At 43.7% G+C, this 25,869-nt stretch overlaps 1 protein-coding gene across 6 annotated transcripts; it reads right to left on the reverse strand.

Annotated features, from left to right (window-relative positions):
- Nucleotides 1-409: 409 nt before the first annotated feature.
- LOC133403798 (transcriptional regulator QRICH1-like) lies at nt 410-25,849 on the reverse strand. Of its 6 annotated transcripts, XM_061679107.1 has the most exons (12): nt 25,588-25,849; nt 22,222-22,504; nt 22,060-22,134; nt 21,843-21,983; nt 13,679-14,446; nt 11,032-11,203; nt 10,788-10,942; nt 10,601-10,715; nt 10,198-10,306; nt 9,892-10,040; nt 9,717-9,807; nt 410-1,035 (listed from the first exon to the last, which is right to left on the reverse strand). In XM_061679107.1, exons 2-12 carry the CDS (start codon nt 22,474-22,476, stop codon nt 849-851), a joined length of 2,217 nt encoding a protein of 738 aa, XP_061535091.1. In that variant the 5' UTR covers nt 22,477-22,504; nt 25,588-25,849; the 3' UTR covers nt 410-848. The 6 variants fall into 6 exon arrangements, with proteins under 6 accessions (XP_061535091.1, XP_061535099.1, XP_061535081.1 ...); XM_061679115.1 differs by lacking the exon at nt 13,679-14,446; XM_061679097.1 differs by having other exon boundaries at nt 9,717-10,040.
- Between the last annotated feature and the right edge of the window lie 20 nt (nt 25,850-25,869).

Here is a 25,869-nt window from a genome sequence, read left to right on the forward strand (position 1 = left end):
TAGAAAGGCAAATACTTGGTATAGCAGCTGTACAAAAAAAAAAAAAAAGGTCATGTTTCAGAACACTCAGGCACAGTCAGTCCCAATACATGAAGCATCAGAGTATTTTACACTATTATAAAACATTAAGGGGCTTGTTACTTGGATGAGTCTTCCAACTCGTAATAAACATGGACCAATTAATAAATTCCTCTTCAGAATCATTTTGGGCTTTGCAATGTACTGAGGGAACAAGGGGCAATCCGGGACCCTTCCCGCTGCCACGTCCATCGTATGGCGAGTGCTTGTCGTGCTTAGAGATGCTTGTATTCCAAAGAGAAAAAAGTCCAGCATCCACGGGGTTCCAAGTCCTTGTATGAACAGACAGAAAAGTGGAAAAACAAATAAAGACGTCACACCAAACCCAGCATTAATACCGCCAATGTATTCATTGCGAGACGCAGGAACAAAGATAGATGGAAAGAAGTCCACGAAAAGCAGCAAATATATTACAGTTTTGTTTCTGGAGAGCATCTAAACAATTGATAGAGAGTAATAAAAAGACCCACAGTTAAAATAAACAAAATTATAACTGAGAGATCAGGTCCAATCATCCTTTGGCCAAACAAAAAGGAAGAAAACACCAGAGTAGTTTAAGAATTCCTTTGAATAAGAGAAATAATTGCTTCTACTTATTGTATGTTCATTTCTCATGTACAAGATAGTGTGTATGCAGACATAATGAATATGCACATATACATGCCAGTGAGAGAATGTGAGGGAATAGAAAACGACTATAAATGAGCAACCAAAGGCTGGGTGAAGAAAAAGGAGCCGTCTAGTTCATGTGGCCTTCTCCTTCGATCCAATTAGTGTACAGTCTCCGACATGTTGATGGTTTCCTGGATTTCACGGATAACGAGGATGCGGGTCAGCATCTGCTCCAACTCCTCTTTTGGGATAGGCTGAGTTGAGTACCAAATGGGGCTGTTTGGAGCCACAACGGACTCCGGAGTCAGGTAGAAGGTGTCGTTACGTCCTTTGGCGCTCTGTGGACTGAAGAGAAATACATTGTGATGATCACATAAGACTAGTAATGCACCAAAATTATAATTTGTGACCAAAACGGAAACCCGAAACTGGGGGAGTCCACGGCTGAAGCACTAAAAGGAATTATCAATCAAACTGATTTTGTAAGCGCTTTTCATACAACAAAAAAAAAAAAAAAAGAATAACGACGGTGTCTGTAGAACAGCAGCAGGAAATGTTCCTTGACATTACTCTCTCTACCAATCTCAATTTTCCACAGATTCCTGAATCCAGTCATATACATTGGGTACGGAAAGTTTTCAGACCCTCTAAAATCTTTCACTCTTTGTTATATTGCAGCCATTTGTTAAAATCATTAAAATTATTTTTTTCCTCATTAAGGTACACGCAACACCCCATATTGACAGGAAAAAAACTTAATTGTTGAAATTTTTGCTGATTTATTAAAAAGAAAAACTACCACACGGCCGTAAGTATTCAGACCCTATGCTGTGACACTTATATTTAACTCGGGTGCTGCCCATTTCTTCTGATCATCCTTAAAATGGTTCTACACCTTCATTGGAGTTCAGCTGTGTTTAATTATACTGATTGGACTTGATGAGGAAAGCCACACACCTGTCTATATAAGACCTTACGCCTCACAGTGCATGTCAGAGCAAATGAGGTCAAAGGAACTGCCTGTATTAGCTCAAAAGGGTCCTTCTACTAAATACTGAGCAAAGGGTCTGAATACTTACGGCTGTGTGATATATCAGTTTTTCTTTTTTAATAAATTTCCCCAAGTTGAGGAGTTCAAGTATCTTGGGGTCTTATTCACGTGTGAGGGAAGAATGGAACGGTAGATTGACAGGCGGATCGGTGCAGCGCCTGCAGTGATGTGGATTTTGTATTGATCCGTTGTGGTAAAGGAGGAGCTAAGCCTAAAGGCAAAGCTCTCGATTTACCGGTCGATCTACGTTCCTACCCTCACCTATGGTCACGAGCTGTGGGTCGTGACCGAAAGAACAAGATCCCGGATGCAAGCGGCCGAAATGAGTTTCCTCCGCCGGGTGTGAGGGCTCTCCCTTAGAGATAGGGTGAGAAGCTCAGTCATCCGGGAGGATCTCAGAGTAGAGCCGCTGCTCCTCCACATCGAGAGGAGCCAGATGAGGTAGCTGGGGCATCAGATTCGGATGCCTCCCGGGTGAGGTTTTCCGGGCACGTCCCACCGGGAGGAGACCCCGGAGAGGACCCAGGACACGCTGGAGAGACTCCATCCTTCGGCTGGCCTGGGAACGCCTCGGGATTCCCCCCGGAAGAGCTGGATGATGTGGCTGGGGAGAGGGAAGTCTGGGCGTCCCTGCTAAAGCTACTGACCTCGGATAAGCGGTAGAAAATTGAAGGATGGATAAATCTGCAAATATTTCAACAATTAAATTTTTTTTGTCAATATGGGGTGCTGTGTGTACATTGTGGGGAAAAAATACTTAAATGATTTTAGCTAATGGCTGCAATATAAAAAAAAGAGTGAAAAATCTAAGGGGGTTTGAAAACTTTCCGTACCCGCTGTACATGCCTTGAGATACGAGTGTAAGTGCAATATTTTTTTTTTCGTTGAGCAGTTTTGCTAATCATTTCTTCATTTGAGGAGCAACTTTTTAAATATTGAGGAGCAATTTTATGCAGGTTTATGGCACAGGGACCTGAAGCAGAGGTTTTATTAAAAATACAAGTATGACAATATAATGGCGGAATTGAATGTAGGAATGCAACTATTGCATATTTTGTACTAGAGTATCCTGCGAAACCCTTTTCTTTTTGGGTAAGTAACCCATTTTACCAGTTATTCCTCTCTGACCACATTTCCCATGTTTTTCACCTACATGACTCAAAGTGTACCCACTTACAGATCAGATGGTAGTATACTAGCTATACATCCATCCATCCATTTTCTGAGCCGCTTCTCCTCACTGGGGTCGCGGGCATGCTGGAGCCTATCCCAGCTGTCATCGGGCAGGAGGCGGGGTACACCCTGAACTGGTTGCCAGCCAATCGCAGGGCACATAGAAACAAACAACCATCCGTACTCACATTCACACCTATGGGCAATTTAGAGTCTCCAATTAATGCATGTTTTTGGGATGTGGGAGGAAACCGGAGTGCCCGGAGAAAACCCACGCAGGCACGGGGAGAACATGCAAACTCCGCACAGGCGGGGCCGGGGATTGAACCCAGTCCTCAGAACTGTGAGGCTGACGCTCTAACCAGTCGCCCACCGTGCCGACTGGCTATACAGTCATGCTAAAAAATATTGACAGCCTAGGGTTGCCAATATTTCGAGCATGACTGTATTGTCCATTATAGAAATAATTTTCCTTGTATTACATTTTTACAATTAAGTACTGTATTGAAAAATAACATTCACTCCCATTTACGCAGTGTCCCTGAACGCACCTCGCACACTCACCAGCTGCGATGTAAACATGAATGGCAGCAGATGCCGCACTGAATCAGTTGCCAAATACAGTGTTTATGATAAACGAAGATCCAGAGTATGACGGCTGAACACACTAGACTATATATGAGGCTTCATATGTCAGGGGACCGTTTATCCCCTGACGTATGAAGGCTCGTATATAGTGTGGTCAGCCAGGGTTCAGCCGTCATACTCTGCGTCTTCGGCAGAGAGAAAGGTTTGTGTTACAACCTTACACATCACAGGTGCTTGCCTTGCATTTCACTATGGAAAAAGTTTTTTGCTCTTGCATTCACAGTTTTGCGTTTCAATGTGGGTTTTTTTCGGCACAAAATGCAAATTATGACTCGCAAATAGCGATGCGAGACCACTTAATACGAGCCTTGCGAATGGCCTGACTTATGGGTCTTTCAATATACGAGCCAAAGTCCGGACGATTTCTTTGGACTCACGAAAATGTTTAAACAAGCGCGGTATGGTGACAGTACACTCAACTCACTTCACAATAAGCAGCAGTTAAGCAGCTAGTGAAGATTTCTTCAAAAATGAGGCTTCAAGTTGTTTATTGCCACTCTCAGTTGAAGTTTAGTGTAAACGATACATAAATCAAAGAGTATTACTCCTTGTGTATTAAAAAGTCCACTCAGCTTAAAGCTAACAAACAATACAAAACACCATAGAATGGCTAAGGAATAGCATCAGAGTTGCAGTGTTATAAACCTTTAAACCAGGGGTGTCAAACTTTTTTTTTTTTTGTCTCGGGCCGCATTTGAGTTACAATTTCCCTCAGAGGGCCGTTAGAATAGTGAAACCATATAAATGTTTAATCATCACCAAAACATTATTACCATTACAACAAATTGCGGGATAACTAGTTTTGAAATCAGAAGACAAGGATAATAGTCTGTTCAAGTATTGTTTAAGTTACTGTGGAAGAAGAGTTTGGTAACAGAAAAATGTAATATCTCAACATTATTGGTTATTATCATGACAATTTGGAATTTGGCTACAGATTTTAGCATGATTTGCTTTCGCGGGCCACATGAAATGATGTGGCGGGGCGCATCTGGCCCCCAGGCCTTGAGTTTGACTCTTATGCTTTAAACAACGAATATATGAACAAAAATGGTGGAGCAACACTGAGAGACAATCATATTCTTAGGCATGTATTCTTTATATTCAGCGAAAAACTATTAATATTTCTGCAGGTTACTGAGGAGCAGTGACAGTCTCCATGTACTGTATATTTGTATGTCTATCATTTTGTCCCCATGTGGCCAAGGCGCACACACCAGAAGCAGCAGCAAATTGTCCACTGAATTTGAAGCAAAGAATGTCAAAAAAAGTTTAATTCATTGCATTTGGTTTAACCATGTAATTACTGTTTTTTTTATATAGTACAATATTATACGAGTGCTATTTTCCTTATTAAAAACATAAAATGTTTAGTTTTTTTAAGGAGGCTGGAAAGGATTAATGGCATTTCCTTTAATTTAGATCCTCTAACATGGACTTAGTATAAGTGTCAATTTCATAAAAAAAAAAAAAAACGTTTGATTCATATTTCACATGTTTCCTGGCCAGCTGTGGCTCAAAGGGTCATGGATTCACGGATTCAAATCCCGACTGTGCAAATGTCAAAGTGTCCTTGGGCAAGACATCCATCCATCCATTTTCTGAGCCGCTTCTCCTCACTAGGGTCGCGGTTGGGCAAGACACTGAACCCTAATTTGGTCCCAGTGGGCTTGGCAGCACCTTGCATGGCAGCAGTCGCCCATTGGTGTATGAATGTGTGTGTGAGTGGGTGAATGTGAGGCTTTGTAAAGCGCTTTGGGCACTGTGATGGTGAAGCTAAAGCACTATATACGTGCAGTCCATTTACTGAGGGGCACCATAGAGTAAATATTACATCCCAAATACTAGAAAAGGTTGGTTCGGTAAAATATGGCACCTTTTAATGGGGAAAGATGATTTGAGATACAATATATATACCGGGAGAAAACCCACGCAGGCACGGGGAGAGCATGCAAACTCCAAACAGGCGAGGGTGGGTTTTAACCCGGGTGCTCAGAATTGTGAGGCAGATGTGCTAAGCAGTCGGCCACCATGCTTCCCATCATCAATCAAATTTAAAAATTAATACTGAAAAGATCCGTCGGCTTTGCAAATTTTGGTTCACATCTGGTGTGGGGGTAGGGGGCGGACACGACCCGCTTTGGGCTTGTCTGCTGCTTAACAAGTAGTCAGCAATCATAAAAACATGCTGCAGCCTGCAGGGTATAATCTATACCGGTACTCCGGCCGCCGAACATAAGGTTACGCTCTAAGTCAGACCTGGGCATTTTAAGGCCCGCTGGCCAAATACGGCCCACGGGTCGGCTATACCTGGCCCGCGAAAGGTTGCTTGGAAATTAGAAAACAAAAACGAAACTTTTACTTTACGCATAGACTAAAACAGCAATGCTTTTACTTTGAAGCCTGTTTATTCACGTAATGTGTACGTACGTCGGACACTTAATCTACAAATCAAGCCAATGGGTGCAAGTAAATTGTGTATGATGGACAACCTGTTATTTGACCCATCAAAGATGTCCGCTCACACCAAAAAAAGAAAGGTGGATACCGAAGGCAGAGGTTTCAACAAAATAGGGACTACTAAATATTTATTTACTGAAATCAGAGGTAAATCCATGTGTTTATCTTGTGGAGAGCAGATAGCCGTGTTTAACGATTATAATTAGAGGACATCGCGGAGAATCTAGAGTTTCAACTGTGAAGTGGAGTGACAAGTTTTTTACTTCTTGTCCTCGGCATTGGATGAGAGCGGTGATGCCCGTGACACAGCCCAGTTACTCGTGTTTCTCATAGGGATAACGCCAGACTTCAAGATTACGGAGGAGCTGGCAGCAGTGCGGTCAATGAAAGGGACGACTACAGGGTGTGACCTGTTTACGGAGGTAAACGCATGCATGGACAAACTGGGGCTGAAATGAGAGAATTGTTGGTGTCACTGTTGATGGGTCTACAAATCTGACAGGACAAAATGTCGGACTTTTGAAACAGATCCAAGATAAAGTGACTGAACTGGATGCTGAGCATAAATTGGTGTTCATACATTGTATCATACATCAGCATGCATTGTGCAAATCAGTATTAAAACTTAGCCATGTTGTTGATGACTAAAACAGTTAATTTCATCAGGGCACGAGCATTAAATCACAGGCTGTTTGTTGCACTTTTAGAAGAGCATGAGAATGAACATGGTGACACGTATCACACAGGTGTCAGATGGCTCAGCCTGGGCAAAGTACTAAAAAGATTTTGGGATCTGAAAGCAGACGTTCAAGAGTTTTGTGAGTACAAAAGCAAATACATCACTGAGCTCTCAGATGTGGACTGGATGGCAGATTTTGCATGATGTTACTGCACTGCTGAATGAACTTAACACTAAACTGCAAGGCAAGGGCCTTTTTGTTCATGAAATGTATAGCCTTGTGAAGGTTTTCATGAGAAAGTTGCAGTTTCTTTCAAGTCAATTACAGGACAATACTCTCACTCTCATGCAAACCCTGAAATAAGTCTGCTGATCACCTCAGCAGGCTCTCATGCATCTTAAGAGAACTAGATGTTGAGTTCTCAAGGAAATTTTATAATTTTAAAAAAGTTGAAGATAAAATGCACCTGGTTTCCTATCCCATTGCCTGCAGTGTGGAAAATGCACCCAGTGATGTAGAGCGAGAACTCATTGACCTGCATTCTGATTCAGTACTGGCAGATCAGTTTAAGTCAGCATCACTGCTGGAGTTTTACTCCTCCCTCAAGGAGGTAACTTTTTAAATCTGAGGAAACATGCTCAGAAGATGTTGGTTCTTTTTGGATCTACCTACATATGTAAACAAACATTCTAAGTGATGCAGTTTAACAAATCTAGGTACAGATCTTCTCTTACGAATGATCATCTGTCAGCTGTGCTTCGTATCTCAACCTCAAACATTCAACCTGACTTTGATGCACTTTTTAAAGCTCAACAGACTAGATTTTTCTCACTGAACAAGAAAACACGAAAATGTGAAAATATAGGCATGTAAAGGCATGATCAGAACCAGTGAAGTGGGCCACTTTTCACTTCACTTTTGTTCTGCACCGTTGGGCAGTTTGACAATCATAATGTCACACATATTGTTAATTGGTTCGAGCACAAAGACAATGTAAATTGTAAAAAGCTAAGAAACTCAAAATGTGTTTTTGTTTTTATGTGACAAAATTTAAAAACCAGACATTTGGCCAGGTCGGCCTGGAATGGACCGGCTGTTCGGGAGTTGTCCCAAAATTCCCAATTTCCACCGCGCCCATGGACACACGTTCCAAAACTTTTCACTTTTGTCTCAGCAGACCACAGAGTATTTTCCCAAAAGTCTTGGGGATTATCAAGATGTCTTCTGGGAAAATTGAGACAAGCTTTAATGTTCTTTTTGTTCAGGAGTGGTTTTCGTCATGGAACTAAAAACTGCCTTTTGTGTTTACTTGTGTCTTTGACTAATTACATTTATTTGATGATGGGAAACATTTAAGTGTGAAAAAAGCGTGAAAAAAACAAAAACAAAAATCAGTAAGAGGGCATACAGTTTTTCACACCACTGTATATCAGGGTCTTGAACAATTTCCAGACCTAGGAACCCCAAAACAATGAAACCTGGAGCCGGGACCCTCTACTTATGTATATTATATATAATTGTGTTTTATATTAAACAGGTCCTATAATCAGATGCCTTTTTATAGTCACTATACACAAGTAAAATGAGATTGGGATGAGAACGCCATTTTTTGACTTGAGTTCGTTGTCACATTTCTGTGGGGCCAATTATATATTACTCGTGCACTCACTGTAGTAGTTTCGCCACGCTGCACTATTTGCATATCTGTTGTTGACCAATACTGGTCAGTCATGCCAGAGTAGCATCTGCTCCATTTGCACACTGATTGAGGAGTATCTGCAACATTTGCACAATCAACATTGTCCCAGATTATTGCACTACTCGTCACTTTAAACTGCATACACTCCTTGAAGTCTCGCCGCCCTTTGCACAATGGTCATTGCACTGGACTATTGCAATATTAGTCATTCGAACTGCTCTAAGAGCTAGAGGACTCTGCATCTTTTGCACAATTGTCAAAAAAACCAAACAAAACAAAAAATAATAATGTACCAGCATTACCAGACAACTAGCAACCCTTTATTGCTCAGTGACTGTTTTTTTTTTCTTTTTGTCAATGTCTTTATGTCACAAAAGTGTTCTCTGTCAATTGACTGTCTGTTGCCGTACTAGAGCGGCTCCAACTACCGGAGACAAATTCCTTGTGTGTTTTTTTGGACATACTTGGCAAATAAAGATGATTCTGATGTATAAATGTACCTTGTTGTTGTGCAATCAATACTAAGATATTCAAATATACAGAGGTTCAAATATTTATGTTTTTAATTTTAAACAATATAAGAACAGGCAATCATTCTTGTTAATTTAAAGTAATTTGAATTTGCGGCTGGGCAAAGAGTGGCAGGGGAGTGACGGTGCTGAGTGAAGCCGCCAGAGACGTCATTAGTGGATGTGCCCTCACGCTGGCCCCGCCGAACTAAGGAGGCCCATTGTGTTTTGTGTTAATTCCATTTGTAGATGAACTAATTTATTGTCCAGTAAGCAAACACTAGAAAGGACGGTGGATAGGAGCGGTGTTCTGCAGGGATTATCTTTTATTTTAGCCCTATTAGACCATCGTGACAACCATGCTTATGCCTGTGGCCAAACCGCCCCAGCTTGATCCTCTGTCAGCTTGAGCTGTTAAGAGAGTCCGCTGCTTCGTAAGCCAATGGGTCTTGCAGAGCACTGCGCTCCGAAGGACATAAACGGTCGTGAGCGTTGTAGTTACGGACTCATAATCTCAGCATATGATAGCGATCAGATGCTAATTTACTGCTGATATAGCAAAAAATGTGGGTAAAAATATCCATGACTGTCACGAGCCAATGCAACAGCAGCCGCTTGGCTGGCCACTGGCAACCAGCGCACCGCTGAATGAGATGGCTCGTTATATCGGCCGAGTTTTTTTTTTTTTTTTTGTCGGACCTATCGGCGTGATGTCATTTCCCCCCCAGTATCAGTCCGATAATGATCAGTCCCGATAGTTCTTTTAGATCCCTACATTAATGTATTGTTATGAAACCATTATTTACCATTTGAAGAGGTAGAAATCATACAGCTTGATGGGGCATCGCAGAGGATTTTCCGGATCTTCCAGCTGCTCTGAGTACATATCATCTGTGACTAAACAAACAGCAACATTGTTACTAGTCTTTAAAAACGAGGCTTGGTGAGCACATTTAACTAATCCAGGTAGGTGTCTCTTACCTTTCTGTCCTATGAACCTTTCTGTTGTTTTCAGGTACCGGATGCTGGTGCTCTTGTCTTTGGGATTATTGGGACTCTTCCTGGTGTGTCTTAGCACTTTCGAAAAGGCAACCTTTAGATGCTGATCAATTGTCTTCAGATGAAAATACCTGCAAAAACCAATCGGTATTTCAGCTGGTACAGTCATACAATATTAAATAAGGAATGATTTTGTGCGTGTGTCTGCCTGCGCATGCACACGTGTGCACATGTGCATGCATGCACGTGTGTGTACTTGTGGCAACAAATGGGTCCATGACGACTCACTTAGTGTTGAAGAACATCAGAGTTGTAAGCAAAGTTGATGGGGAATGAGCCCCAAGTTGTTTACATTCCCACAGCATCTCCTCCGTCACATGACTGGAGATTATATAGCCTGGACGGAGATACAAAGAGTATAATGCTTAAATGGATATGGTTCAGTAGTTTTACACTTAAAAAAAAAAAAGGTGACAAGGAGAGTCATGTAGGAGTATCTTAATTTGGTACAGATTATCATAAATTGAAATATCCAAATGTGATGGTACAATGCAGCTCATAATCCCATGCCTTGTACATTTGCTATTTCACGCTGCATCCAAATGGGGGAAAAAAAGTGTGGATTCTGCATTAGGTTAATAACAGAAAGACCCACTACAAATCTGAATGTGGTTCACATTTTTTTTCTCACCAAGTGGATGAACAGACGGCGTCCAGGGTTGGAGAATCTGGTGCAAACTTTGAGCAAAGCGAGTGTAGTACTGGTCTGAAAAGATGTCATCCACGCGACCATTATCAAACAGATACTGCAAGATAAGAGCATGGATATAGCCGCGACCATACAAATAAAGACGCAAATATATTTTAGGTGAACTCACCTTTTGTATGCACAGAAATACATAGTAAAGTACGTCAGCTTCATAGGGCTCTCCTTCAAGGCCACGGGCCTCTGTGGTCATGAGAGAAAGACCCATGCAGAGCTCAGCTACAGCACACGACACCAAATCTTCCTGGAAACGCAGCGCCTGGCGTCCTAAGATATACCAAACGTACCTCACTTAGTTGAAGCAACGAGATGACAAAACAGAAAATACAGCATTAACGTGAAAATTGTGGACTCACGGCCAATTGGAGCCAGTGTGGTTTTATCAGATTTGTCCAATTCTCCGTTTTTGCGCTGAGCCCAGGCACACCACATTTCCAGCCCCTCCTCTGGTTTCAGGGTGGTGGGAAGCAAAAGTTCCTGAACTTGCACTTGCTGCTGGCCATCTACCTCTGCAACCACTGTCTGAGCCTGCACAGATGTGAACTAACAGTTACCAAGTTTATACCAAGAAATACCACGTTTGTATTTATACAGTGGATATAAAGGACTATACACCCGTATTTTAAAATTCTGATTCTTATGATTTAAAATAAATAAATAAATAAATAAAAAATAAATAAATAAATAAAAAATGACCTAGATGAATCAGTTCAAAACTTTTTCCACTATTAATTTGACCTATAACCAGTTGAACACAAGTGAAAGTTTTGTTTAATCTTTTCAAGAGGGGAATTTAAAATATACAACTGAAAAAATGTGGTTGCAGAAGTGTGCACACGCTGGTAACTGGAGATGTTGCTGTGTTCAGAATTAACCAATCATGTACAAACTCGTGTTTAATGGAAGCCAATACAAAAAAAAAATCTCAAAAGTTTTTTTTAATTATTATTTTATGAGAATAATTTGATGATAGGCGGCACGGTGGACGATTAGTTAGAGCGTCTGCCGCACAGTTCTAAAGACCGGGGTTCAATCCCCGGCCCCGCATGTGTGGAGTTTGCATGTTCTCCACATGCCTGCGTGGGTTTTCTCCGGGCACTCCGGTTTCCTCCCACATCCCAAAAACATGCATGGTAGGTTAATTGACAACTCTAAATTGCCCGTAGTGTGAATCTGAGTGCGAATGGTTGTTTGTTTGTATGTGCCCTGGGATTGGCTGGCAACCAGTTCAGGGTGTACCGCGCCTCCTGCCCGATGATAGCTGGGATAGGCTCCAGCACGCCCGCGACCCTAGTGAGGAGAAGCGGCTCAGAAAATGGATGGATGGAATTTGATGATATCCTATATAAAAAAAAAAAAAAAAAAAAACGATGTAAATCTCTACTTGCTTTCCAGGACATTTATCAGAGACACTGCACAAGAATATTGTATGGCAATATTTAACAATTAATAACTTCAGGTTATGTCCAGGCTGTATACAGAATATACCAAATCATGTTTGCACAATAGTATTGTAGTTAAGGTTTTATTTAAAAAAAATAAAATGTAAACAAAGGTCCAAAAATTAAGATGACCCGAATTAAATATTTGTTTGTCACTACAGCACACACTGGCATACAAATTTGGCTAGAACACTGGAGAAAGAAATGTAACTAATGGCGTTCTTTATGTCTTGCCAAAACGTACTTGTTTTTGTCATGTAGTATGTTTGCTAAATCACTCAGCGAGGGTTTTCAGTGTGTTTTGCAGTTTCTCTCATCTTTTCTTTAGCCGAAGTCGTGTATGGATGGCTGGATGGATACTTTATTCATGCTGTGAGCAAAATTATTTTTAGTAGCTTCATAAAGTTTTAAAACCTTTCCACATGACTATGTGTTTCTTATGAGCAGTTAAATGGAAAAAAGATCTAGCTTTACACTCGCGGGCACAAATAATTTTGAAACGATGACGTGATGTCATGAAAGCGGAATTATTTTTATTTTATTTTTTATTCCCGGTGACCAGTTTAGCAGCTGATATTGGTAATGCAGTACAGGGTTCCAATAAGTAAAGCAGTGGGTGATTTGATGACGGGATAGTGAAATACAGTATTTATTTACAAACAGCTGCTAGCTAGCCCCTCCATTAGCCTCACCAGCAGTCGGGATGACTATGAGAGCGCACAATTTTCTTTGTAGATGTTGTCCAAAAGGAATATAGCCTACAGTGAATATACGATCATAACAGCGCCATCCATTCTCTTCGTTTCGATTTGAAACTGGCCGCATTTGGGAAGCCAGCATGTACAACGGTGGCCTATGTCATCTTCCTGCTGGCCAACAAATAACTATACACATGCGTTCCATTGAGGTCCATTGTTTCAATTCACCTACTTGTTAAACTGCTAAACTCCTGAACAGCTTGCTCGGCCTGCTAGTTTGAGAGGGAGAGTTTATTTTCCCTGCCGCTGATTCACGTGACTGAATCATGACCGCTGATTTGGCGAATTACGACTTTCATACACTTCCTCCTTTCTTTCCTCCTCATATGCAGTCCACTCTTTTCTTTTACAGAGAGTATAAATACTCGATAACATAAAATTGCACTTTGTTAAAGCAACATTCGTGATTATATTGAAGGCGGTATATTGCCCACCGGACAAGGTGTCAGTGTTATCACAAAACGTTCAGGCTTCTGCTAGAAATTAAAGGAAAAAAATGTCAGGAAAAGCCTATTAGAACATCGGAAATGTATTTGGAGTTAATCAGCGGCACTTTAAATGGTTGCATGTGTGTGCTGACTCCCATTTAACATGAATTTGAATGTGATTGGTTTAATCTAAACAGCCACATCCACATACAAGAGGGTGTGCACACTTGTGCAAATACATATTTATTATAATGAGGGGAAATGTTTCGACATTATCTTGGTCTAATTTTTTTACATCACAAAAAGATGGCATTTGAATAGGTGTGTGTAGATATGGTAGATGAACAATTGTGGAAGAGCGGAGGGGGGTTGTACCTGTATCTGCTGTCCATCCTGCCCACTTAGTCCCTGTGCATGAAGCACCTGCTGCTGTGGGTCCCAGATGAGTGACTGCGTAGTGTTGGAGTAGCCCTGTACTGCGACTGGGATGTGGATATTTCCATTCATCAGTTGAGCAGGGAAGAGTGTGTTGGCAGCCAATGTGTGCACCACTTCTTCTTGCCCACCCAATCCTCCGGCGCTTGTTATGCTGGAAACCGCCTGAGCTGTCTGACTTTGACTAGAAGAGTTTTTCAACTTGTCATTTTCAACAGTGACTTGTGTTGGCATTGTGTTCATGGTTGTAGTATTGGCCCCGGCGACCTGCACAGTTCCATAGGCTTCCTGGGGGATGGCAATGTGTGTGACCTGCTCCCGACCTCCGGGCCCCGCAGGAGCAGAATATACAGGAATGGTCCAGGTCTCCCCTGTGGGACTAGTGATAGTGCCTGTAGCACTATAAAGGTGAGAACTGTCCACTGTTAGGAGGTCTGGCCGCAGGGAGACATAACTCTGCTGTTGTCCCTGTCCTTGTGGGATAGCTAGGACTGTCGCCACCTGCTGACCAGGTAGGGCATAAGATACAGTAATGGGCATGTCCACCTTTCGTTTCTTGGCAGGCTGGAGGACACTTCCGCCTTGGGATGTGGTGCCCAGAGCCCTCCTCTCAACATTGTCTTGTTGCTGAGTGGGGGAAAGGGCCCCCACTGTTTGAATTTGGATCTGTTGTCCCCCTGCAACAGCTGCCACCAACTGGGCTTGGAGCTAAGACAAGGGAACATTTTTCATCAGCTGAAAGGGGACCTAAACCCATTTATTTATTTTGCAAGAATACACCACTAGGCTAAACATGGTGTTCTTATTGATATTGCATACATGGAATAATAATTAAACTTATATATTCAGCAATTTCCCCTCCTTGAGCAGTCACCTTATCATGGTGGAGGGTTTTGTGTGTCCCAATGATCCTAGGAGCTAAGTTGTCTGGGGCTTTACGCCCCTGGTAGGGTCACCCATGGCAAACAGGTCCTAGGTGAGGGACCAGACAAAGCACGGCTCCGAAAACCCCTATGATGACCAAAATAAATGGACAAAGGTTTCCATTCCCCGAACGCGGGTCACCGGGGCCCCCATCTGGAGCCAGGCCTGGAGAAGGGACTCGAAGGAGAGCGCCTGGTGGCCGGGCCTGCACACATGGGGCCCGGCCGGGCACAGCCCAAAAGGGTAACGTGGGTCCCCCATCCCGTGGGCTCTCCACCTGTGGGAGGGGCTATAGAGGTTGGGTGCAGTGTAAGCTGGGCGATGGCCAAAGGCGGGAACCTTCCCCAGCTAGAGAAACAGGCTTTAGGGATATGGAATGTCACCTCTCTGGCAGGGAAGGAGCCTGAGCTTCTGTGTGAGGTTGAGAAGTTCCGACTAAATATAGTCGGGCTCACCTCCACACACGGCTTGGGTTCTGGTACCAGTCCTCTTAAGAGGAGTTGGACTCTCTTCCACTCTGGAGTTGCCCATGGTGAGGGGCGCTGTTGTTTATGGGTATGCACCAAACAGCAGTTCAGAGTACCCACCTTTTTTGGAGTCCTTGTGTGTGGGGGTGTTGGAGAGTGCTCGCGCTGGGGACTCCATCGTTCTGCTGGGGGACTTCAATGCTCATGTGGGCAATGACAGTGAAACCTGGAAGGGCGTGATTGGGAGGAACGGCCTCCCTGATCAGAACCCGGGCGGTGTTCTGTTATTGGACTTATGTGCTCACCACGGATTGTCCATGACGAACACCATGTTCAAGCATATGGGTGTCCACACGTGCACTTGGCACCAGGACACCCTAGTTCGCAGTTTCATGATCGACTTTGTGGTCGTGTCATCGGACTTTCGGCAGCATGTCTTGAAAACTCGGGTGAAGAGAGGGGCGGAGCTGTCAACAACTAATCACCACCTGGAGGGGAGTTGGCTCCGATGGTGGGGGGAAGATACCGGTCCGACCTGGCAGGCTCAAACGTATTGTGAGGGTCTGCTGGGAACGTTTCAACTTCCACCTCCGGTAGAACTGCACCCATGTCTCGGGGAAGGAGGGGGACATTGAATCAGAGTGGACCATGTCCCACGCCTGCATTGCCGAGGCGGCCGACCGGAGCTATGGGCGTAAGGCTGTCATGGCAGCAATCCCTGAACCCGTTGGTGGACACCAACGGTGAGGGACGCCGTCAAGTTGAAGGAGGAGTCCTATCGGGCCTTTTTTGCCTGTGGGACTCCTGAGGCAGCTGATGGGTACCGGCTGGCCAAGCGGAATACAGCTTTGGTGGTCGCTGAGGCAAAAACTCACACGTGGGAGGAGTTCGGTGAAGCCATGGAGAACGATTTCCGAACAGCTTCGAGGAAATTCGATCCGGAATCTCAGGAGGGGGAAGCAGTCCACCATCAACGCTGTTTATAATGAGGATGGGGCACTGCTGACAGGATGGGGCACTGCTGACCTTGACTCGTGAGGCGGTGGGGAGAATACTTTGAAGACCTCCTCAATTCCACTGACACGCCTTCCCATGAGGAAGGAGAGTCTGGGGGTCTTTGAGGTGGTCTCTCCCATCTCTGGGGTTGAGGTCACCGAGGTAGTTAATAAGCTCGGTGGCAAGGCCCCAGGGGTGGATGAGATTCACCCGGAGTTCCTAAAGTCTCTGGATGTTGTGGGGCTGTCCTGGTTGACACGCCTCTGCAACATCGCATGGCCATCGGGGGACAGTGCCTCTGGATTGACAGACTGGGGTGGTGGTCGCACTTTTTAAAAAGGGGACCGGCGAGTGTGTTCCAACTACAGGGGGATCACACTCCTTAGCCTCCCTGGTAAGGTCTATTCAGGGGTGCTGGAGAGGAGGGTCCGTTGGGAAGTCGAACCTCAGATTCAGGAGGAGCAATGTGCTTTTCGTCTTGGCTGTGGAACAGTGGACCAGCTAAACACCCTCGGCAGGCTCCTTGAGGGTGCGTGGGAGTTAGCCCAACCAGTCTACATGCGTTTTGTGGACTCAGAGAAGGCGTTACACCGTGTCCCTCGGGCAGTCCTGCGGGGGGTGCTTCGGGAGTATGGGGTGCCGAACCCCGATACGGGCTGTTCGGTCGCTGTACGACCAGTTTCAGAGTTTGGTCCGCATTGCCAGCAGTAAGTCGGACTCTTTTCCGGTGAGGGTTGGACTCCGCCAAGGCTGCCCTTTGTCACCGATTCTGTTCATAACTTTTATGGACAGAATTTCTAGGCGCAGCCGAGGAGTAGAGGGGGTCCGGTTTGGTGGCCTCAGTATTGCATCTCTGCTTTTTGCAGATGATGTGGTTCTAATTGGCTACATCAAGCCGTGATCGCCAACTTTCACTGGAGCGGTTCGCAGCAGAGTGTGAAGCGGCTGGGATGAGACTCAGCACCTCCAAATCTGAGACCCATGGTCCTTAGTCGGAAAAGGGTGGAATCCTTCTCCGGGTCGGGGATGAGATCCTGCACCAAGTGGAGGAGTTCAAATAGCTTAGGGTCTTGTTCACGAGTGAGGGAGGAATGGAACAGGAGATCGGCAGGCGGATCGGTGCATCGTCTGCAGTGATGCACTTTGTATCGGTCCGTTGTGGTGAAGAAGGAGCTAAGCCGAAAGGCGAAGCTCTCGATTTACCGGTCCATCTATGTTCCTACCCTCACCTATGGTCACGAACTGCGGGTCGTGACCAAAAGAACAAGATCCTGGATACAACCGGCCGAAATGAGTTTCCTCCACATGGTGTCCGGGCTCTACCTTAGAGATAGGGTGAGAAGCTTGGTCATCCGGGAGGGGCTCACAGTAGAGCCGCTGCTCCTGCGCATTGAGAGGAGCCAGATGAGGTGGCTTGGGCATCTGTTTAGGATGCCTCCAGGACACCTCCAAGGTGAGGTGATCCAGGCACGTCCCACTGGGAGGAGACCCGGGGACGACCCAGGTCACGCTGGAGAGACTACGTCTCTCGGCTTGCCTGGGAACGCCTCGGGATCCCCTCGGAAGAGCTGGAGGAAGTGGCTGGGGAGAGGGAAGTCTGGGCCTTCCTGCTGAAGCAACTGCCCTTGCGACCCGACCTCGGATAAGCGTAAGAAAATTAATGAATAAATGGATATTCAGCGATTTTCATCCATCTCAGAGGGCTGTCACGTTTGGCAATATCACCCTTTGTTGTCGACCAAAATTAACGTCACAACTCTCCCACTTGAGTTGCAAACCAGGTGGCCAAACCAAGGAAACAGGTAGCGGACTCCCTGTATAGGCTGCAAAAACTTGCATAACTAGGGGTTGACAACATCATAGTAAATGGCAAAATCGTGAAGTTCTCTTATATTGTGCGTGAACAAAACCATATGGTGCCAAGGGTTTGCGCTGTCCATTTGCCACTTCGCCAATGGCTAATTGAAACAGGATGTGGCGAAGCGAATATTGCCCACATTCTCCATGCTGGGAGATCAAAATTGCCTGCGTCAAAACTAGAAAGCCATTCCAAATAAAAGCTAAAGTGAGGGTATTTATTCTGCCGTGTGAACGGTTTTAGTTTCTTCCTCCGCTTCGTAAAATGCTTCAATTCACCATCCAGCCGCTGCAGGGTAAGCAGTCAGGTTCACGGGCTGTCCCAGTGGCGGGGAGCAGCGCCTCGGGAAGACAAGACCCGATGATGCTTGACGCCAAATTGAAGCATGCATATTATCGTGATATGCAGGAAAGTATTCAGACCCCCTTTTGCACTCTTTTTTATATTGCAGCCATTTGCTAAAATCATTTAAGTTCATTAATTTCCACATTAATGTATACACAGCACCCCATATTGACAGAAAAACATTTAATTGTTGAAATTTTTGAAGATTTATTAAAAAAGAAAAACTGAAATATCAAGCAGCCGTAAGAATTCAGACCCTTTGCTCAGTATTTAGTCGAAGCACCCTTTTGAGCTAATACAGCCATGAGTCTTTTTGTGAATGTCCCTGCAGCTGAAAAACACACCCACAGCATGATGCGGCCACCACCATGCTTCACTGAGGAGAGGCTTCCGTTGAGCCACTCTGCCATAAAGCCCCGACTGGTGGAGGGCTGCAGTGATGGTTGACTTACTAGAATTTTCACCAATCTCCCAACTGCATCTCTGGAGCTCAGCCACTGTGATCTTTGGGTTCTTCTTTACCTCTCTCACCAAGGCTCTTCTACCCCAATTGCTCAGTTTGGCCATACGGCCAGCTCAAGGAAGGGTTCTAATCGTCCCAAACGTCTTCCATTTCAGGAATATGGAGGCCACTGTGCTCTTAGGAATCTTAAGTACAGCAGAATTTTTTTTGTAACCTTGGCCAGATCTGTGCCTTGCCACAATTCTGTATAGAGCTCTTCGGGCAGTTCCTTTGACCTCATGAATCTCATTTGCTCTGACACGCACTGTGAGCTCTAAGGTCTTATATAGACAGGTGTGTGGCTTTCCTAATCAAGTCCAATCAGTATAATCAAACACAGCTGGACTCCATGAAGGTGTAAAACCATATTAAGGATGATCAGAAGAAATGGACAACCCCAGAGATAAATATATGAGTGTCACAGCAAAGGGTCTGAATACTTATGGCTGTGTGAATATTTCAGTTTTTCTTTTTTAATAAATCAGTAAAAATGTCAACAATTCCGTTTTTTTCTGTCAATATGGGGTGCTGTGTGTACATTAATGAGGAAAAAATGAAATTAAATGATTTTAACAAATGGCTGCAATATAACAAAGAGTGAAACATTTAAGGGGTCTGAAAACTTTCCGTAACCACTGTACGCTTGAAGTGTCGATGGTCAATGTGTCTTGCAATTCACAGTTCTCGCCGCTAGCTAGCTGCCTCCTTCACCAATGCACGAGCCGCTAATCCCAATTTGGTTGTCATGCCAAGCGGATGCGGCGCTGGCTCAAACCAGGGCGTAACCTGCTAATCATTCTATTCCAAAAAAATAGAATTCAATTAATTCTATTTAAATTCCTTAAAGTGGAAGTAAGAAGATATCCATGTTTTGTTTCTAAATACAATAAATATGTTTGCAGATCAGAGCTGAAAACATATACAGACTTATAACAATATAGTGCTGAATTGTTGAGCTATAGCTTAAGCATCTTTTTCACCGTCTGAATTTTCCTGATTATGTGGGTGGGGCTAAAACACAGCCCTGTGATGTTTCTAGAGCGAATTCCCTCCCCCACTATATAAGGACAAAGTTGCCTGTTCATTTGGCTATGCTGCTCAATTGGGAATTACCTGTACTTAGCTTCCATAATAAGGCCCATTTACCACTTCACCGTGCAGTTAGCAAGCTAACGATGGCTACACCCCGAAAATGCGTCTTCGCTGGATGCCTCAATTTTACAGAACAGCTCGGTGACGTTATTTAAGCTACCAAAAAATTAGGAAATAAAAAAGTGATGGATTGACTTTTCAAACACACGCAGTAGGCAAGCTGAGCATCAACACCACCACCCGACTCTGCAGTGTGCATTTTACGACGGAACTTTCACCAGAGACAAATTGGCTTCGTGGATAACTTCGTACTAGTGAATGGGGCAGTGCCGACTGTCTAACTACCTGGGCTTCCTCCTACCGTCCCACTGTCGTCAGGTGCCGTGTACGGCTGTGTCATTATGTCACCGACAACGAGGGCAATTTGACTTGTGTGCTAATTTTGATGATTATAGTCCACAATATACATCCATCCATTTTTTCCGAGCCGCTTATCCTCACAAGGGTCGTGGGCGTGCTGCAGCCTATCCCAGCTAACCATTCAATTTTTAAGTTGAGCCTCCTAACGTGATTTTACATCGTACAAGCTATCACCCCCTCAGTACGTTTGTTTCCTTTTGGCGCATCCATTCGACACGCCCACAGCATCTGAGAGCTGAGAGGTGGCCCTTATTCAAGTTTTGAAGGCTGATTTTATATATTTAGTGATTTATTTATTTATTTTTAATTAATTCAAATTTGGTAGGCTTGTTAGTTACATTACTCTTCTGTGCAGTGTGTCGTATTTACATTACATGTTTTGGGCCTGTTTAGTGCCACTAACATCCTTCTGGAGGATTATCAAATAACAGGTGAATCATCTCAACACTTACTTTAATTGATAAAAACATTAACTAACCTTTAATGTACCAATGTTACCATTTGAATCACTTTTATAAGCACATATTGGTGATGAAAAGCATCACTTGTGTCACTCTGCACTTTATCTCTATACTCGGCTGACACTGACAGCAGTACTACTCCTACTGACAAGAGCATCATCATACATTATTACAGTTTTACAAGGCATGAAGTTAAATCAATATTCTACTGTGATAGGTTTTCCTTTTTTTACAATTCAATAGTAAAATAAAGATTTGTTCTTCATATGAATTCATCATAACACTTAGGCCTGGCCAACAGGAAAGAGTTGCTTATTTGTTGGCTAGATCCTATGTTGTGTTGGTCATACTGTAGAATAATAAATCTCTTGTGTTTTGTGACTAATGCCGAAGATAAACTTCTGAAAAATTGCATGCTAAATCGCAATTGCAATATTTGTTTAAAAGAAACATACAAACAAAAAATTGCAATTAAGAGTATTTTCCCAAATGGTTCAGCCTTACTCCTGATAGATGACTAGGTAGTTGTAATTGGGCCCACATCGTTATCGGCTTATTTCCCAGTGACGAGGACTGGCTAACTGTGGCATAAGGTTTAGCCACATGAGATCTTGTGGCTAACTACACACAAGTGTGGCAAGGAGATTTTATATTGTTTAGCCACCTTGGAAGAGAGGTTTCATGACCCAGTATCAAAGTGATTTGAACCCAAACTAGCGAAAACTTTGTTAAAACCATAATGTCATCAACTGGTAGCTATGCTGGTTATCGCAACATACACGGGGAGTCCGCTAACTTGGTTTCTGAGTTTGGTCATGTCACATTTGTGACATAAGTGCAAGAATTAATTTCGGTGGACAGCAGATGGCGATATTGCCAAACGTGGCAGCCCCTGAGAATGGATGAAAATGAATAATTCTCTTTAATTGTTATTCCTCAAACGCAATATTAATCATACTACTATGTTTAGAACAGTGGGTGCACATTTTATTCTTGCAAAACACTTTGCTGAAATTGGTGTGCCTGTAAATGTTAGTACCTGTTGGTGCTGCTCCTCAGTGAGATCTCCTTGCTGAATCAGCTGTGCTGTCGTCACACCTTGAAGCTGCTGATGGGAGCCAGAGGGAACTTGGAGGACCTGACCCAGCATCTGCCCTGGTTGCTGACCCTGAATCTGCACCTGATTTTGGACAGTGAAATCACAGTGCAATATGATAAAACTGAAAGTGACAGAAGAAAAGACAAATCTAACAAACCTGTACAATCTGATGCTCTGCATTCTGCTGAGTTGTTGACTCTTGGATCTGCTGTGGCTGAACTTGGACCTGAACCTGTACAAAAACAGAGAGCTCAGATCTGAAAGCATAAGCACCCCCCACCCATGAGGTTAAAATATGTGCCGTAGCCATCAGACTTACCGGACAAGCTAGTTCCAGAAGCGACCCTGCCACTTCAGTGCTGTCTGTGTAGATGCAATTCGCCTCTTGCTGGTACACCATCGTCGTAGTGGTGGTTGTAACATCTCCACTTTGCTGGCTAAACTCCTGCAGTGCATCTGGACCCTTACTGGCCAAGGACTCTAGGAACTCCTTCATACGATGCTGGGGGATACTCCGAGCTTTCTGCCGCACGAGCTCCTCATAGGAGCTTGAGCCATCCAGGGAATTATTCATTGCTGCCAACACTTCTTTAAAAGAGAAGCTGTGGAAAGAATCAGACTCATGATAATGTTTATTGGCCAAGTATGTTAAAATACTTTTGACTCTGGTTTTTGGCATCGCTCTAGTACTAATACTAGCTAAAAAGACAGTATAACAAAATACACATTTAGGAAATATATGAGGTGTGTCAGAAAGGTTTACAAAAGATATATTTAAAACAAACTATGGGTTTTCCCCTTCAATATGGACCAGACAATCAAGAAGCATGTTAGACAAAGGGATCCTGAGGGATATGCTTCATTTAGCGTGAGAGGAGAGGCGAGAGTTGTGGCAGAACAACTCAAAGCTGCTTCACCATGACAACGCACCAGCTCATAACAGCCTAGAGCATCTTCCAGCTCTTGGGCGAGCAGAACATCGCCATGGTGGCGCAACCTCCCTACTCAGGTGACCTTGCACTGTGAGATCCATTTTTTTTCTCCTCGTTCCCAAGCTCGGGGGGGGGTCATCAAGGGGACCTGTTTTAAAGACGTTGACGACATCAAGTTAGCCATGACGATGGTGCTGCAGAAGATTGTGGAAGAATCGCTCCAGAAGTGCATGAAGGTGTGAAAGAGAAGGCTGGGAAAGTGTGTTAAAGGCTTCTTTATACTCTCGCAGATGGCGACCGCGCTGACGTCACTGCGGCTATCCTACGTGCAGTTTGCCTTTATACTCGAGCGCAACCCACACACGCAGTTTTGAAAATGTGCTGCAGTTCTCCTCCAAGTCGGGGGTGTCGCTACGACTGGTATTGGTTAGGACACCACAGGGTGGAGTTTCCTCTGCATTTTTTGGCCATTTCCGGTAGCCGTTTTTCCTTTCCTTTCCGTAACAAGGAACAAAGCAACATCAATGGCAACTGTGGAACAGTGTCTGCTAGAACAAATGGACCTAGATGACCAGATGATACGTTTAAATATGCTGCAAAATCGATCAAGAAGGCGACGACGTAGGTGGCATGTCGAACCAAGAGGAACGATGAGTACGTCATCACAGCATATGACTAAAACGGACCAGAGGGCCAGCGCGGGCCAATGCGTGTCGGCCGCGCGAATGCGGGAGTATAAAGTAGGCCTTAAGACTCCAGGAGGATTACTTCAAAGGTGAAAAACTTGTAGGGTGGATTTGAAACATATTTTGTGAGACCAATGCCGGAACTTTTCTGACACACCTCGTACACAACTGTGAATACAACTGACTCATTAAGCCAGGGGTGGGCCACATTGTAGTGAGGACTTCCCTCGGAGGGCCCTCATTTAAATTCTTCTAAATTTTGTTTTTCCTTTTTATTTTTTTTTTGGGGGGGGGGGGGGGGGGTAAACCCGAAAATGCTCAGCGGTGTTTTATCCCTGCTTATTCAAGAGTTTTGGGGCATTTAAGCAAAAATAAAAAAAAATTGAAGATTTTTTTTTTTAATGCAATTATGAGTGTCAATTATCCACAGATTTTCAGTATTTGTGGTCCAGCCGAGTCCCTAATCCCGCCGAATAGCGAGGGTCCAGAACAAATTGAGGGATAAGTAGTTTTGACATCAGAAGCCTATGAAGACATGTTTTTCAACAATACAACTTGCAATATCTCAACATTATTACAAGTGAAGACAATTTCTAATTTTGATATTTTTGCAAGAAACATGAAATCGACACACATGATTTGGTTTCGTGGGCCACATAAAATGATGTGGCAGGCCGGATCTGGCCTCCGGGTCACGAGTTTGACACCTGTGCATTAAGCGATATAAAGTGTACAATAATGCGACAATTGAGCAACAACATAATTAGGACTGTCACTATCGAATATTTTAGAATTGATTATTCTATCGATTAGTCAATCGATTAATCCAATAAAAATGTATTTTGCATTAAGGTTTATTGGGAAATCTTTTTTGCTGATTGCCATTTAAGAGATTAATGCTGTTTATTTTGTATTGTTTAATAATGAAACAAAAACAAATAAGCATAATCACACAAGAGGGAGTGATGTACTCGCCAAACTTTTTGAAACAGTTGAAACTACTTCTTGGGTAAACTACTACTTGGATAATGATTAATGCGAAGGGATACTAGTTTGATACACTTCCCAGGCTGCATCAGGTTCATCCATCCATCCATCCATTTTCTGAGCCACTTATCCTCACAGGGTCGCGGGAGTGCTGGAGCCCATCCCAGCTGTCATTGGGCAGGAGGCGGGGTACACCCTGAACTGGTTGTCAGCCAATCGCAGGGCACACATAAACAAACAACCATTTGCTGTCACTGGTACTATGTACTAAGGCTGCAAATAAATATTTTTTGTAATAAATTAAACTGACTTATTTTCCCCATAAATTTATTATGATTCAGATATTGGCTTGGTCTGAAACATTTCAGAAAATAGGGGAAAAAATGTTGATCATTGTTTTCCAAAAATGTTTGCAAAATTGAAATCAGAGGATTTGGACAATTTTGCTGAAATCAGGATTTGGACAATTCTAAGTTAAACAATGGCTCTAAACGATTAATCGATTAAAATAGTTGTCAATCAATTTGATGGCAGATTAGCCGTTGATTAATCGATTGTGACACCTCTAAACATAATGAAGATCAGTGAAAGAGCTACAACGTTGAATATTTCAAAAGGACTAACTATCAGGACCTATCAAAAATAAATGCGGAATCCCTACCATGACAAACAGATTTGCAGCTCACTGTCCTGTGGCATCTCAAATAGATAGTATGATAATACGAAAGGGTTAATTCTGAGTGCGTGTAGACGGGCTGGGGACAAAAGCGCGCTAACTTTCCAAATCGGCCACATCAGCCATTGAAATATATGTTTCAATGAACAGTTCCCCTGAGCAGTTATTTCTCACTACTAAACACATCAGAGCTCTACGTGATATTCTTGCAGCTGATTACACAACACATCAGCTCAGCCAACAGTACGGCTAACTAGCCGCATGTTGCTTGCTATAGACAGCCGGAAATTGCGAGGTATGGTGCGAGGTCAGCCGTAAAAAGTAGCATTTACAAGTGGCTCCTAACACAAAAATAAGTGCGTATGGTGGTTGCGACAAGTCTATGTTACTAACGCTACACCTACTGTGTTTTGTGTTAGCTGCGCCGCTAGCAGGGAAAGGGTTGCAGGCTCGATAGCATTAGCTACCTCTCTTCCTCCTCAACGGTGCTGAATCTGGGGCCGCCAACTCTCTTTTCGTCAAGCAAGAAAATGTTTAATGTTGTCTGTCCTTGTAGATTAGGTTCCCTCTTTTTACAATTTCCTTTATAGCTGGAGGCAAAATTGTTTTCTTTTTCTTGACTACTTATATTTCGCTGGGCGCCATTTTACAACAGTACCTCCAGACCAATGGGCAGGCGATTTGTT

Source organism: Phycodurus eques, chromosome 1 (assembly GCF_024500275.1).
Source record: "Phycodurus eques isolate BA_2022a chromosome 1, UOR_Pequ_1.1, whole genome shotgun sequence".
NCBI lineage: Eukaryota > Metazoa > Chordata > Actinopteri > Syngnathiformes > Syngnathidae > Phycodurus > Phycodurus eques.

What these genes read in the sequence shown, in the direction of transcription:
- LOC133403798 (XM_061679079.1), bottom strand. Translation starts at nt 22,476, where the DNA reads ATGAATAATTCCCTGGATGGCTCAAGCTCCTATGAGGAGCTCGTGCGG. An exon ending in AGGATGGACAGCAGATACAG is followed by an intron (nt 11,204 to 13,678) that starts GTACAACCCCCC and finishes ACATCTGTGCAG; the next exon opens with GCTCAGACAGTGGTTGCAGA. An exon ending in CACACTGGCTCCAATTGGCC is followed by an intron (nt 10,943 to 11,031) that starts GTGAGTCCACAA and finishes GGTATATCTTAG; the next exon opens with GACGCCAGGCGCTGCGTTTC.